A 16,695-nucleotide genomic window follows, 5' to 3' on the forward strand; every position below is an offset into this window, starting at 1 on the left:
AATGTATTACTAAGTCTACAAACACTTCTTCATAAAAATTAGAATGTAGGAATCTTTCTTCCAGGCCATGGACAATTTTATGTTCTAATGATTTTCTTTCTTTCCCTTTCCTTATCTTTTCCTCCCTTCCGCTCCTCTCTCACCTCTTGTTTCCCTCTCTTGGTTTTTCTTCTCTCTGCCAGTTCGTTTGTCTCTTCCTCTTTTCTCTGTTTTCACACTCTGAAGTACTGTGGGCTACTCCTACCTCTAATCTTAAGGCTCTCTACCAGCAATGCCTGGAAATGGAACACAGGCTTTCTACATGTGAAGCCTACGCTCCAGCCTTCTGGGCTAGCTCCCTGGTCTCAGTCTTATTTTCTAGACTCTGCAGTCTCATTGAATCAGAGCACAAACAAGAGGAACACAACAGATTTCTTACATTAATTTGAAGATATAAAAACAAGATATGTATTTCCCTGTATTTCTCAGTAGTTATGTATACAATTTTATTTTTAATAAGATCAAATATGATTGGATTTTTTCTGAGAAAAAGAAGTTCATAATTTATTATATTCTTTGAAAAAGAATAACACATTTTAAATGACTATGTAAGACTGTGACACACTTTTTTTTTAATCTAAGATACTTTCTTAAAAAATTAAAATGCTGGGGATGGAGTGATAGCACAGGGGTAGGGTATTTGTCTTGCATTCAGACGACCCAGGACAGACCAAGTTTCAATCCTCAACATCCCATATTGTCCTCTGAGCCTATAAGGAGCTGATTTTTGAGTGAAGAGCCAGGAGTAACATCCTGAACACTGCAGGGTGTGGCCCAAAAACCGAGCCAAAAAAATAAAATTAAAATGCTATAAAACTATTATTGTGACCTAAGTCATAAATTGTCAAAACTTTGCTCTATATTCTAATTTTGCAGTTTTATTTACATAGTTGAACTATGTATCTTTTCTGCATGAAAACAACTATATTTGTAAAATTTCATATATTTTGAATATTAAAAAATAGCTCATATTGTCTTATGACAAAATATTTATTTAGCACTTAATTTTTTCCTATGACATATTCATTAATTTCTTACAAAATTACAGGGTACATATGAAATACATGTTATTGTTCTTTTCCTTGACCTTTTTGGTTTAAAATACATATTGTATGCTATATTAACCATAGTTTCTACCAAAATAATAGCCATACATAGTAGAGGACATGCATATGATTGGGGAAAATTACTCATCAAAACATCCCTATTTTTAAATAGTAGTATAACAAATTGTGTTAAAAAGATATTGTGAGAGAACTGGGAATGAAATGATTATAATGAAAAGTACTTTTTTTGCCATAATTTTTCAATTAGCACTCTCTTTTATGTTTCTGGATGTCAATATTTATGAAGTTTGGAAAATTCAAGCTCTACTTTTTATTGTAAATATTTTATTCGTTGGGGCCAGAGCGGTGGCACAAGCAGTAAGGCTTCTGCCCTGCCCGTTCTATCCTAGGACGAACAGTGGTTCAATCCCCTGGTGTCCCATATGGTTCCCCAAGCCAGGAGTAATTTCTGAGCGCATTAGCCAGGAGTAATTTCTGAGCGCATTAGCCAGGAGTTACCCCTGAGCGTCACCAGGTATGGCCAAAAAAAAAAAAAAAAAAACACACAAAAGAACAACAATGACAACAACAAAAAAAAACAATAAAACAAAAACAAAAAAAAGAAGTCTTTTATTTGTTGTAAGCCATGAGAGCAACAGTCCGGGATAGAAATAATACCACAATTTAAAGTCCAGCCTGAAGATAATGACTTACTTTGCATCACTGGAGGAAATAAGGCAGATGCCTTTAGTGAATCAAATACATAGCTCCCTCTTGTGGCTTTTTCCTCCCTAGTTAAGGGAAATGCACTTGAAGATACAATAAACCCCAAATGGAAAAAAGTAAAATTGAGTATTGACAGTATTATTTGTGCTTTTTAAAACTTGGATTCTGTTTATAGTTAAATTGTTAAGTTTCTATGGAATTTTTGATGTAATTTCACTCCTAAAGAAAAAAGTGATGTAAACACAACACAATGATAAGGGAAGGATATAATGCTTTTTGGGATAGAATTTTGAACTGGTTGATGTATCCAGTACTTTATATCTCAATATATAAAGGTTATTTATATATAACATATATATATCATACCAAGTATTTTAGTTAGAAACAAAAAAATTAGTTAGAAATACTAGAAATATAAGAATTCATTAGAAACACCAGACTCCTTTAGAATGGATTTTAAATTTTACTTTATGAAGAACAACTATTGGGACATGTTACATTTGAAGTAATATGCGAAGAGAGATTAAATAATATTCTCAGTTATATACTTTGATGGTAAGTTATTTAATTTTATTTACGGGATCACAAACAGTGTTCAGGAAGTTGAGAAACTCCAATAATGACTCTTTTTCTTTTTAATTACTTTATTTAAACACTGTAATTACAAGGTTGTCCATAATACAATTTTCTTTATTTTGTTATATTTGTTATTTATCATAGTTACAAAGTTGTACATGATTGAGTTTTGGTCATACAATGTATAACACCCTTCACCGATGCACATTTCCTGCTACCTGGTGATTCTTGGCCAAACTGGCTCTCTTTCAGTTCAAGGTTCCTTAGTATACTATGCTGCAGGGACCCAGTAGTGCTGGGTCTCCAGGACCACACCTGGTGATACTTAGGGATCTACAAGATGCCCAGAACCAAACTGGGTGCCTTACTACTATATGAAATTCTGGGCTTCTATTATTAAATTTTACTTTTTAATTAGTACTCTTTTAGTTGGCAGGTTTGGTTTAATAAACTGTTGTATGAAAATGACGATTTTGCTTAATTTCTTTGATTTTTTTTCTTCCTTTTCATTGGGTAGAACATCTAGAATAGTTTTTAAAACCTGACTTGAAGCGAGTTGTCACAATTAGGAAACTGGCATTCAGTTGCTTCCAGAAAAGAAAGTATCATTTCTTTCTCATTTCCTTTTTCTTGCTTTTAGTTATACTTTTTGGAGGGGGCACACCCGGCGGTGCTCAGGGGTTATTCCTGGATCTGTGCTCAGAAATCGTCCCTGGCAGGCTCGGGGGACCATATGGGATGCCGGGTATTGAACTGTCCTGGGTAATCCACATGCAAGGCATATGCCTTATTGATGTGCTATCACTCTGGCCCCATTAGTAATATTTTATCAGATTTGGTTCTGGCATCTGTTGAAGTGTATGTTTTACATGGTTTTTCCTTTGAACTAGTTGAAACATTATATTAGCAGAATTCTAATTTTTGAGGAGGTCTGTGAGAATTAATGTGGGTATGTTTATTGTGTTACATACTTGTCAATGAAATATGTCAATTTGAAAATAATCATTTTGACATTTGAGAGAATTTACAAATAAATATTTCTGAAACTAGTATTCTTTTTGTTTTGAGCCTGCACTAATTTTCATACTTCTACCATGATTATTATTAGTGAAGAAATACAGTAATTAGAGAAAAATTTGGTTTACTTGTACTTTAAGGATTTCGTAGACCGTTAAAAAAAAATTTTTTTTTTTTGGTTTTGGTTTTTGGGCCACACCCATTTGACGCTCGGGTTACTCCTGGCTATGCCCTCAGAAATCGCCCCTGGCTTGGGGGGACCATATGGGACACCGGGGGATCGAACCGCGGTCCATCCTACCCTAGCGCTTGCAAGGCAGACACCTTACCTCTAGCGCCACCTTCCCGGCCCCCCGTTAAAATTTTTTTAAACTTAAAAACCAGGGAATAAGCGTGTCTGTTTGCAGTTATTATCATCATAGACTCTGCTCTAACAGAACAATTCTTTAGTTCTAAACTGTTTTATTTCTAGTTAGGTGATAAAATTCCTGGTATGTGTGAATTGTCCCAATTATCTAAGATGCTTTTATGAAAATTGAGTACCAGTTTTTTGTTTTTTTAGTTATGGTTGTTGTTGTTGGGGTTTTTATTTTTGGTTTTTGGGCCACACCTGGTGTCATTCAGGGATTATTCCTGCTATGCGTTCAGAAATCACTCCTAACTTGGGACCATATGGGATGTCAGGGATCAAGCCAAAGACTGTCCTGGGTCAGCTGCATGCAAGGCAAATGTTGTACCACTTGGCTTGCACTATCGCTCCAGCCCAGTTTTTTATTTTAAAAAAAAAAAAACAACACAGTTTTTTATTTAAAAAAACCACTCAAGCATTTATTTTAGATTCAGTTGTGTTATTATTTTAAATGTTTTAATAATCAGTACATTACTTAGTTTTTCTCAACCTTGACTCTTCATCTTTAAAATGGGGTAATAATTGGCTTGAGAATGTTATTAAGATGGAATCAACATAGAAAGAAACAATAAAATTTATATTATTATTTTTCATCACTGTATTACATAGAAGGATGTGTGATGTGATTTGTATTAAATTCGGTTGCATTTGAAATAGACTAAAATCAATAGTTAGACATGATTTTCTGTAATTCTCTTTTCATCTCTCCCTAGTTATCTACAGAAGTTAAAAAATACTTGAGTAGCTTGATAGTGGAGAAAGAAAATCATGTTTATATTGTTAAAAGCTTTTAATTAAGATCTATAGGTATTTTTTAAATTGAATATGTTGAAGAACATTAAACTATGCCTATGAGTTTAATAGGGAAAAACAGCCTCAAGCCTGGGAAGAGAAGTCCATTGAAAGAATCTGAATTTGGATCCATTCTATTACTTCACTGTCATATATTGATATGCTTTTTTCAATGCATTTATTACCTCTTGTATTTTTTACTTTCCTACTTCTAGATAAGAATTATGTTCTTATTATAAATGTCAGAATAGTTTGAGGATGACTTATAAGTAGTTATTTGCATAGCTACCTAAAAGAAAACAAGACTCAATTATAGAGCTAGGACAGTCCTCAACAAACAAATTTTTTTACTTGAGTAAACTGATTTTAGTTCAGAGGGCTCAGCTACTAACTGGGGGTCCACTCTAGATTTGCTGTGATCAACTCGTCCTTATTTTTATTCTTGAGTTGTATGTTATTTAGCTTGTTGTATTACAGGAATTATATTTTCTTAATATAAATAAAATATAATTGATATTAAGTGAAAATAAATTGAATACATTCTTTGGTAAAATGAAATGAACAACACTCAAGAGATTAAAACATTTTAATTTCTATGACAGTTGGAAATGATCATTTTGGACAACAACTGGGTGCTGAAAGGAGATAGTGATATGCATGATTACCCCTTCAATAAAAGAACTGCAAACCACACACTACAGTGTCTAAAAGAGAAAAAAAATATGAGAGAAAGAGAGAGAAAAGAAAGATGTTTTCTGAAGTTGCAGAGTGGCAGGCAGAGAGGAGGACAGAAGGTGGGAATATTGGTAGTAGAAATGTGAACTGGTAAAGGGTATTGCACATAGCATGACAAAAACTCAATCATGAATATCTTTGTAACTGAAGAAAAAGAAAAAACACTATTGTATTATGTACAACCAGGTAAATCATAGTTTAAATTAATTTATTTTCAACAATTTAAAAATAATTCTAATTTGTTAATACTTACAATTTTATATTCCTAAAAATTATTGGAAAATCTTAAATTTGAATGCCTATTTTTTGTTTTAATTTTGCAAACCTGTATTTACCAATTGTATTCTCTTAAATAAATTACACTTTTTTCACTTTTCAACACTATATATGTCATTTGATCTTGAAATTGAATTATTGAAGAAACAAGGATGTGTTTTCTGGTCTTAATTTACTTGTCTCTTGCTTTATAAAATCCTCATTATGCCCTGACACTAAGATATAACATGGCAGTTTGCCAACTCTAGATTTTTAAGAATCATATCTCCTAGTTGGTAGTCAGCTAGTAATTTAGTTGTTTTACTAGTCCTTTTTTAGTATACATTTTTTGCTTTATAGACCTTTTTTTAAATTAATTTCATTCAATATTAAGACACCATAATTTTACATAGTTATTCAGGCTTACAATGTCTATTCCAACACCAGTCCCAACTCTACTGTCAAATTCCTTTCATCAATGTCCCTAGATTCCCTCCTAACCTGAAGACCTACTCCTTGACTGTTAATATTTAACTTTGATTGATTGTGGTGATTTCATACTTACAGTATATTTGGCTCTGTAGTTTATGGGTATGAGTCATCTTTATGTTATCAATGTGCTGGAGGCCCTGAACTTTTTACCCTTAATAACTCCCACCCATTCTCTCATCTTATTATCTGCCACAATTTCTTACCATATTTTTTCTATTCTCATGGGTCAAGGGTATCTGGATATTCCCCCTGAAACCATGCATTCCCCGGTTTTTTTTTTTTTTTTGGTTATTTTTCTCTGACCACAAATAAACAAGATCATCTGATATTTGTCCTTCTTCTCAGTCCACTTAATATAATATCCTGCAGTCTCATCCTAGTTGTAGCAAAAAGCATGATTCCATCATTACAGCTACATAGTATCCCATTGTGTGAATATACTATATTTTATTATCCCTTCACTTACTCTAGGCACCTTGATTGATTATATCCTAGCCATTGTGCTAAGTACTGCAGTGAATAGTGGTGTGTGTGTATGTGTGTGTATGTATGTATTTATATATATATATTATGTCTTTTAAATGAAAGTTTTTGTGTCCTGGTGGTAGATATCAGTACATGGTATGGCTGGATACCTATTTTTACTTCTCTAAGAAATTACCATAGGGGTTGCACCAGACAACCTTCCCACCAGCAGAGGATGAACGTTCCATTGTTCCATTTGACCACATCTCCACCAGCTATTTTAAGAGATTAGTTTGTTCAGAAACAGGCTAATTAAGTTGATTTAGTTAACAAATATCTTTAAGTCATTAAGTCTCTAAATGAGGGTTTAGGAAATTATTAGTTTTAATAGAGGGCTTTTTGATTAAAGCATAAAATTACTAACAAATGAGACTCCAAACAAGTGATCAGAATCTTAATAGGAACTAATGTATTGATGCAGTGTTTTAATTGAATTTATATTTTCTTTAAACTAACTTATACTGTGGCACATTTTTTTTTGGTTTTGGGCCACACCCGGCGGTGCTCAGGGGTTATTCCTGGCTGTCTGCTCAGAAATAGCTCCTGGCAGGCACGGGAGACCATATGGGACACCGGGATTTGAACCAACCACCTTTGGTCCTGGATTGGCTGCTTGCAAGGCAAAAGCCTCTGTGCTATCTCTCCGGGCCCTGTGGCACTTTCTTAATATGGTGTCCCACTTGGTCAGCATAAATACCACACCCTATTTGATGTTGCTTTCAAATGAAGTAAGGGAAATCCTGAATCCTGCTTCAGAGATATGGTCTTGTCTGTCCTGTCCATTTACCCCTTCTTTCTAAGGTCTTAAATATATATTCTTCTGAAAACCAAAAAGCAACGAAATAAGCAAAATTTACAACTATAATAAGCTAGTAAGGCAGACAGAGACCTATTTTGTTTCAAGTATATTCTCTTCAACTCGTACCCCTTCAACAGCTATTAAAATCTTTTGTTTATTGAGTCATTTGCAGCTATGATATGAATATACATAAATATCTACTTACTATTGAAGATCTAAAAACAGTGCAGACATTTCTATGGGTGTAGAATAATGACTTAGATACCTATCAATTTAAAACTATGCTTTTACTGTACTGACACAATTTTACAGTATGACACAATATTATGAAAACTTAAAATCATTTAATTTCCCTGAATCGAAATGGATATGGCCTTCTATTATGGTGGGGGATATTTTATGCTACATATTTATATATTTTAAATAATTTATCATATTTTAACATTTAAAAATAATCGATGTGTAATAAAATATGACATGAATCTATTGGTGTAGTTTAATAGTATCCTGGAATATCAGGGAATATGTCATAAATTTTTGAAGAATGCTAATTTTCTCTCAACAAACAGTAAGAAAAACAGTGAATTGATGGAATAATTTTTAGTGTCCATTCTCAGTTGCATTAAATAAGACATGGCCTCCCACAGAGGCCAGGCATAATCATCCTCCCTTAGGGAATGCAGAACTGGCCCTGGATGACTGATGGGCAGAGTCACTGGTCATGTGCTGGAAGATAGATGGGATCTTGATGCTTTCCTTAAAGTTCTATCTGGTGGTAACCCATAAGATTTGGAAGATCATACTGTCTTTTTGATTCTCCCTTTAAAAATAAAATAAAACAAGCTGAGAACAAAGCCTTTACCAGTGGGAAGGCAAGTGTTCTGGCTTAGAAAGGAATACCTGCCACCCCAATCCCTCTGCCCTGCAACCCCCTCTCCTCCATAGTTGACTACAGGAACCTGGTTGTCATGGAACGAGAGGGGAAACTCTGTATGCAAACTTGAGACTGGCAGTCTTTGGAGCCCTGTAGTGGTAGAGGACCACAGAGACCTGCATATTTGTCCCTTGGTTTGTGGCCCCTGAGCCCCCTTGCTTCTTGCTCCAGAGAAGGAACAAGTCTCACCCTGTTCACAAAAAAAAAAAATTACCAGCTATGAATCTTGACAACTGGTGGCTGTAGTTCAGCCCTCAGACAGTTGTTTTCTTTTTGATTCTCAGTAAATTTTCTTGTTTATTTTAAATGAATTACTTGGGTGGGAATGGGGTGGATATGGATGCTTTATAAGTTTTTTTTTATTTAAAGAAAATGCATCATATAGTTGACATAATTGATCATAATGCATATGTATCAAGATAAGGGAAAGCAAAAAATAGAAAGAAAATAGAAATAAAAACTAAAAAATAAAATGAATGAGTAGAAATAAGAAGTTTAGTAGCAAGTATATTTATGAATATTTATCTCCAATAATTCATTAATACAATAGCAGAAGGTTTAGTAAACTTTTTTAAGATAAGAGATAAATAATACAATAAAAAGGTGTGTGTATGGCAGTTGTTCTTGTTGTTGTTGTTGTTGTTGTTTGCATAGGCACAGAAAAATACGGGGAAATAGAAAGGAAAAATCTTTGGCCTAAAAGACAGGGAGACTGTTCCATGAAGTATCCTGGCATAAGACCAACTCTAGGCTCCAAGCATACTAAGTTGTCTAACCCCACTGTCTTTCTCTGTGGTCCGAGTAAAATCACTGTTGTTGCTGTCAGGTTTCTATAGTTAAAGATCCTGGTTTCTGTAAAGAACCCATGTCAAAGTCTAGGATAATATTTATTGAGAGGAGCCTGTTCAGTTAGTTGAGCAACCTGTGGTAGCCAGATACTTGGTTGTCATTTGGAATATCAATGGTGTGCTTCTCTCAATGGTCCTCAAACTACGGCCCACGGGCCACATATTATATTTATTCCCATTTTGTTTCTTCACTTCTAAATAAGATATATGCAGTGTGCATAGAAATTTGTTCATAATTTTTGTTTTTACTATAATCTGGCCCTTCTACAGTCTGAAGGACAGTGAACTGGCCCCCTGTTTAAAAAGTTTGAGGACCCCTGCATGAATTCTCTATTTTCTTAGAACATGGAAACATCTTTGTAGAAAGGTCTTTTAATATTGAATCTCATGGGCTGGGTAGATAGGTCAAAAGATTTGTGCTTTGGAAACAGTCAAGTTCCCTCATTCCCAGCACTTCCTGGTTGCCTTAGCATCACTAAGTATGACCCAAACATAAGTAAATAAATAAAACAAATGTTTGACTTAGGTCAGAGATCCTTTACTACTACTTCTTTTTTCCTGAGATAATTCAGGACAGGAGTGTATTTCATTCTTAGAAGCTATATCACTGTAAGTTGTTTTTAAGTAAAAATACGTTTTTTAATTACTCTGCTTTTAGTTGTCCATATTTCTTTGCAGATAATACATATGTGTCAAGTTCAGAAAATGATGAAGATGTATTAGTTACTACAGAGCCAATTCCAGTAATTTTTCATCGAATAGCAACAGGTGATAGAACTTAAACATTTATTTAATTTTTATTCTTTACTTAATTGTAGTTAGTTGTATACATGTCTTTTTTTCATTAACTGAGATGGCAAAAAATTTTTAGCATCAATAAACTTGTTTTTCATGTAAATTTGTAACTAGGGTGCATTAGTGTTTGGTCTTTACATTTTAAAAAATGGCTATATTTACAGTATATTTTAAAAAATATCCGATTAAATGTATTGTGTTTTTTGCTTTATGGAATTCTTTAGGCATAGTGATATTGCCAGATCAAGTGAATATTTAAAAATCATATTTAAGTTAGTATAGATTTTATGAAGTATCTAATGAGAACTGATGTAATCTATTAGTAGCAATTAGTTTATTTGGCCTTATTTATTAATTTGGTTTTGGGGCCACACCCTGAAATGCTTTAGGCTTATTTCTTGCTCTGTGCTCTGGGATCACTCCTGGAAGTGCTTCAGGGACCATGTGTAATGTCAGGAATCACACCCAGGTCAGCCACAGCAAGCAAGTCAAATATATCTTTTCTTGTATTATCTTTACTTAGTTTTTTATGATCTTTTAAATTCAGAAGAGCTTGCGTATTATGCTACTTGCCACCATAATATAATTTTAAATAATCATTTAATTTATTGCAAATAAGAGAATCATCCTATTTGTGTACATAAGAAGCTTATGGTTGTTCAGTTAATAATGTACTAAAAGCATAAATGATTTTTCAATTATATCTTTCTTTCAGAATTAAGGAAGACAAATGACATTAACTGCTGCTTATCGATAAAATCAAAATTACAGAAGGAAAATGGGGAGGTATGTAACATTTCTTCTTCCTTAAAAAATAAAATAGATATATTTTAAATTTACTGTGTATTTGTAGTTAATAGAATCATTGCTATTTAACTTAAAAATAGCTAATTAAGGAAGCTCAAGCTCATGGGTTTAGAAATAAAGTGCTAAAGGTAGTGGCTTAAACTTAACTTTGAAAAGGAGTTCTTTAAAAATAATAGAAATATCATCCGGTTTAAATATAAATAAAGAACATAAAAACTTCACTTATTTTCTAACTTTTCTCCAAATCGTGTATTTGATTGGCTGCACATATGTAATTAATTATCAGTGACTATGTTTAGTTTTATTGGGAAACTCACAATTTCTTATGTAAATAATGATAACTAGAGAAGTATAAGGCTTGAGTATATTATGATTATTTTCTAGTGTTAGAAACAGCAGTAACACACTAATCCACTTTTGTCACCTTTCAAACATTTATTTGAGAGGATAAGAGAGTAGGTATGGTATTTTCTTGGCATGCATCCAACCTGAATTCAATCGCTGATCCCCAATATGCTCCTCTCAATCATCCAAGAGTGATCTCTGAGTGTAGAGCTAGGGGTAGTAAGTCCAGAGCACAGCTGAATGAGGCCAAAACCAAAAGAAATAAAAACTGAAAAACTGCCTCAGATTTTTGCTTTTTTTTAAAAAAAACTTAAGTACCACCCTTATTGCTTTCCCTTCCTATGAGTGAGAATATTCACTTTTCTCTTTATTATCCAACAGAGAGACACTAATTTAGTCGTACTGTTGCTAAAACCAGGTCCTTTAGTAATTATAAAACCAAAATTCCCATTTCTAATGGTATTTTTCATAAATAATTTGAAATTTGTTCTAGAAATATCACTATGATTGCAAAATATTAAATTAATAGATTTTTGTGTCTAAAGAACACTACATTTCTTTTTTCCTATGAACTATGTTAATAGATCAGGGACAGGCTTCAACCACCTTTAAATTGCACTAAATGAATTTTTCTTGTTTGCATTCAAAATAGATTTAGTTAATTACAAACTGAAAATTAAGCTTAAGCTTTCTTAATTGATATCCTTTTGAAGACTGAAATCTAAAATATTTTCTTTACACGGAAAACTCACTTTATAATGATCCATATTTATTTTTATAATTTGATTTTATATCACTGTATATAGCATATTTTTGTTTCATATCTTTGTGTAAAGTTGGTGTTGGAAGTGAGAGTATTCTGTGAATAATAATCCTGAAGACTTTTTAATTAAAGTTCAAATTAGTCTGAGCTCTTCAGATATTTTATTTAGAACAAAAGCAGGGCTGTAGTTGATTACATGATTTCACAGCTTTCCCTTCCCCCGATTTCACAGTTTTTTAAAAACCTGTATCGATCATTAAATTGCACAACTCAGGACAAGCAAAACAAGGCTTTCAAGAAAGAGGTCCATAGAACTAAATGCATCCATAATATTCTCTTTTTAGAATGTAAATTGTAAAAAATCTATGTAATGTGCAAAAGGTTTTCTTAGTAAGGCCTCTAACAGTTTCCAAATGTAAGCTGCTAGTTTGAAATTTGAAATAGTTTGCTTGCACTATTTTATTATTTTATTTTATTTTAGGAATCAAGACAGAATAGTACAGTGGAAGAAGATTCTGAAGGTGATAATGATTCTGAAGAATTTTATTATGGAGGACAGGTAAATAAACCAGGCCTCTCTCGAAGTATCTGACCACCATATATAGGTTCTAATAGAATTTGGGCTTGTGATTTAAGAGAGTTCTGTTCTGAGTTTTCTAACGAAATGATAATACCTTATATCTGTTCCTTTTCTGACTTTCTACACATCAGAAATTAAATACCTTTTGCAGTTAAGAGTGATGTTTTTTGCATTGAGGTTTTAATTATAAGCAGCATTATCTAATGCATTTGATTCACATTTCTTGAGTTTATTATGTTCAGTTGATGTGTTGATATAATGACACTTCTAACAAAAGCACGCCTTGTTAGTTCTAAATAGATGGTGATTAACCTTTATAAAAATTGATGGGCTTTGGTTATTAAGCACCCTGATTATTCTATTTGCATTCATTATTTTCCTTTTCCTGTTTAATAAAGTACATGTTGAAAACTGGTTGAAGAAATTCCTACTGCACATAAATGAAAACAGAATAGCCAGTATACATATAAAATAAAATGTCTTTTTTTTTTTTTAAGTCTTTAAGCCTCTTGATCAAATACGCCTTGTAGCTTATATAGGCAAATGATGGGAAGGTAAAATGTTAGAGGTGTAGCCAAGCCAAAGTTGTTATTACATAAAAGAATGTAAATCAGCTTATTCATGCAGAATAAAGAATCAGTCATGTTTTCAGTCAGTAAAAGACAGGCAGAGTTTGGACATGAATAAAACTCACAATTTTTTTTTCTCCAGGAAAGATTTTATAGCAATGGGATCTTTCGTCCAGTGACTTTTTTTTTTTTAAACCATTGTAACATTTAATCATCATGTAAAATAATTCTTCAAGTTTTTCTTTGGGTTTATACACCTAATTCTTACAGAGACAGAATAAAGGTTTTTCTTCAGTCATGCTATTCCTTGAAGTTTTTCAGACTTTCTGCTGCTTTTATATTTGTACCCCTTTTAACCCTTGCATTTTCTTATCAAAATCAACTTGTTTTACTCTTTAATATTATAATAGACATATGTAAACTGTAGAACTTTAGCAAAATATGTGATTGAGTTATCTGTTTTATAATGCTGACAGATAATACTTCATCACAGAACCTACAGAGAGAGAATGGTATAACAGGCTTTTTTAATTTTAATTTTTTTACTGTGTCTAGCCCCAAATGTTTTCTCAGTTCTCCCCCCTTTTCAGGTGAACTATGACGGGGAACTGCACAAGCACCCACAGCTTGAAGCCGATTTGTCAGCAGTGAGAGAGATCTATGGGCCACATGCAGTTTCTCTCAGGTAAACCCTACCTTTGGTGAAGAATAAAATGATTATTTTTTTGTTGGTTGTTGACATTTTGTACTTGTTTTTTAAGTGGAAATTTCCTTAGGTTAGCTGTATTTGAAAGTACTTGGGAGATTCTATTGTGTTCCAGTTTATTTAAAATAGTGTTTCTTTGGTCATTTAGGGTGGGTGAGAGTATGTGGTTAAAGATGATATTTCATTAAAGAAATCAGTTCTTCTCGGTAGTTATAAAGTATCTGTCTTCAGTAATTGTCACAATCAATTTCTGTAATAGATTTGGCCTGTACAGCCCCTGATACTATCATTAATCAAAGACAAGTGTGTGAACAATAAAAGTCAATAATGCATAATCACTGCAATCTAAATAACATTTTAGTATGACTTTGTAAAGTGCATATAAAGGATAAACTGACCTAATATTTGTTTTGAATGGCAATGTATTTTTTCTGTACTTATTTAATATATACATTTCCAGAATATTTTTTTTCCTTTAGTCATTTAGAAGAACCCATCATCCTTCTATACCTTTCTTTTTTCCTTAATTTAATAAAAGCCATTTTTGGGGGGACAGAGAGATAGCACAACAGGTAGGGCACTTGCCTTGCACATGGCCAATCCAGGTTAGATCCCTGGCATCCCATATGGTCCCTTGAGCCCAGAGCCAGGAATTACCCCTTAGCACTGTGAGGTATGACCCAAATACAACAACAGCAAAGTCATTTCTGTCACCAAATTAATTGTCTACTAGTGTTAGATTTAATTAACTTCTAATTTCTGGTTTTTGCCAGAAGAGTATAGTGAGTGTTCTACCCTCCTTGAAATTGTTGACCTCTCTAAACCTGACTCCTTTGCTTCAGCTATTCTTCCACCAAATAAAGAATTGTTCCTACTCTCCTGACAAGCCATCCTTAATCTCTTTTGAGTTTTTGGTTTTGATTTTGGGCCATACCTGCTGATATTGAGGGATAATTTCTGGCTATGCACTCAGATACTACTCCTGGCAATAATCTGGGACCATATGGGATGCCCGGGATTAAACTTTGGTTGACCACATGCAAGGCAAGCATCTGACTTATTGTACTATTTCCCCAGCCTCCTCCCTTTTGACTTTGAGGATCTGTACTAGCAGTTCTCTTCCCTTTCAAATGTCCTTCTACCTTTGCTTGAACCTCAATCCAAAGGCTATTTTATCTTTGTACCTTTGTATCTTTAATGCAACAAAGCTGTAATGCACTCCCATTTCGCATTCAGTGTGCTTCTTACCTGGTTTGTTAAACTTGTCATGTCCTGCTTTAGTTTATTCCCATAAATCATGTAAATGTGGACCATCACCCTATTTTGTTGTTTTGTGTCTTTTTTTTTTATAATTAAGTGCTCAAACTGTGGGTGCCAAGGATCAAAATCAGGCCCTCCCACATATATGTTTTATATCACTGCAGCTTTATTTCTAATCTGTTGATTTGGTTTATAATCATACTTCTATTCTAATATTAGTAGTGCATGTATATGATCAAGCATTGAAATTTTAATTATTATCGGTGGAAACATCTTCGAAAGATGCTCAAAGTCTCTGCTTAATTTCTCTTCAATGAACATATCTAGATTCTTTTTTTTGTTGTTTTTTTATTTTTTCGGGCCACACCCATTTGATGCTCAGGGGTTATTCCTGGCTAAGCACTCAGAAATTGCCCCAGGCTTGTGGGGGGCCATATGGGATGCCTGGGAATCGAACCGCAGTCACGATCTTTCCTTGGCTAGCGCTTGCAAGGCAGACCCTTACCTCTAGCGCCACCTCGCCAGCTCCACATATCTAGATTCTAAGAAAACAAAAATGTTTAACTGAGAAGCACACATGGCTATACTTCTCAGCCAAACTTTCTAATTTTAGAAACAAAATCAGGAACTCTTGTTACCTGAATTGAAAATAACTAGGCTTGATAACCATACTGTTTCTCCCACTCATAGAATTCATTAGACAACAATTGAATGACAGTGCTTGGAATTGTGTTTCTAAAGCAAATATCTAAAAATTTTAAGATTACAGTGAATTTTTCTATCATTTCACATTCGGTCATTGATATATCTGCAAGTTAGCAAGGAATAATAATATTCAATGAATGTTTATGTAAGTAGAGAAGGCAATAGGAACTATCATTAAATACTTCAGAACAAAGACTAATTTTCTTACTTAGTCAATTGTTGTTTTAAAGCTTAAAAACTATTTGATAGGAAAATGACTTCTACTTCTTTGAAAATGTCAGTAGGGTAGAATTATGGAATACAAACAATTTAATATTTTGGGTATTTGATACAGATTTCATAGCCCATGCTTATTGATTTCATGGTCAAAGATTACTTAAACATACCTTTAATATAGTCAAGGATCCATTTTTTGTCATGTATATATGGATATCTTTTTTCAACAAGCATTTGTTAGCACCTAAGATCATCTATATTAGTATTTTCAATTATTAATAATATTATTGATAATATATCATCTGCTAACATTAATATTTAGAATTTCATTTCTTTTAAATGAAATACATTACATTATAAATGACTTTATAATCCCTCTTTCCTATTTTATTGGTAATTTGTGATTCAAATTAGTTATTAGTGAATGCTAAACAATTCTTGCCTGCTCTCATTTTATTTTTCTAGCTACTTGGTATATTTCTATAATAAATAACTTCCCAGAAATCTCATGATGTAAAGAAGAATTTATCAGGACCAGTTTGATTTACTTTAAATAGAGCAAATTTACTGTATAGTTTCAAGTATTCAAGTACACATGGGAAAAGGATGTTTTAGGCATAAGGTCTTGGAATCATCTTCTTTGCAGAGTTCCAAGTCTATTGAAAACAGATTGTTCTAATTAGCTGTTCTTTTACTTAATTGAGGTTTATAAGAACTTAATGGAGTTTGAAGAGCAAAAGTACCTCAATATGCATA

The 16,695-nt window shown here is 33.1% G+C and overlaps 1 protein-coding gene across 2 annotated transcripts in view; it reads left to right on the top strand.

Moving 5' to 3' along the window:
• PARP8 (poly(ADP-ribose) polymerase family member 8) overlaps nt 1-16,695 on the top strand; it is a 175,302-nt gene that overhangs the window by 86,175 nt on the left and 72,432 nt on the right. For both annotated transcript variants that reach the window (XM_049768368.1, XM_049768367.1), the window contains exons 5-8: nt 9,872-9,961; nt 10,704-10,774; nt 12,385-12,462; nt 13,643-13,737. In XM_049768368.1, the coding sequence (XP_049624325.1) occupies nt 9,872-9,961; nt 10,704-10,774; nt 12,385-12,462; nt 13,643-13,737 (334 nt within the window). The remainder of the gene's footprint in view (nt 1-9,871; nt 9,962-10,703; nt 10,775-12,384; nt 12,463-13,642; nt 13,738-16,695) is intronic.

The sequence above is a fragment of the Suncus etruscus genome, chromosome 2 (genome assembly GCF_024139225.1).
Source record: "Suncus etruscus isolate mSunEtr1 chromosome 2, mSunEtr1.pri.cur, whole genome shotgun sequence".
Lineage (NCBI taxonomy): Eukaryota > Metazoa > Chordata > Mammalia > Eulipotyphla > Soricidae > Suncus > Suncus etruscus.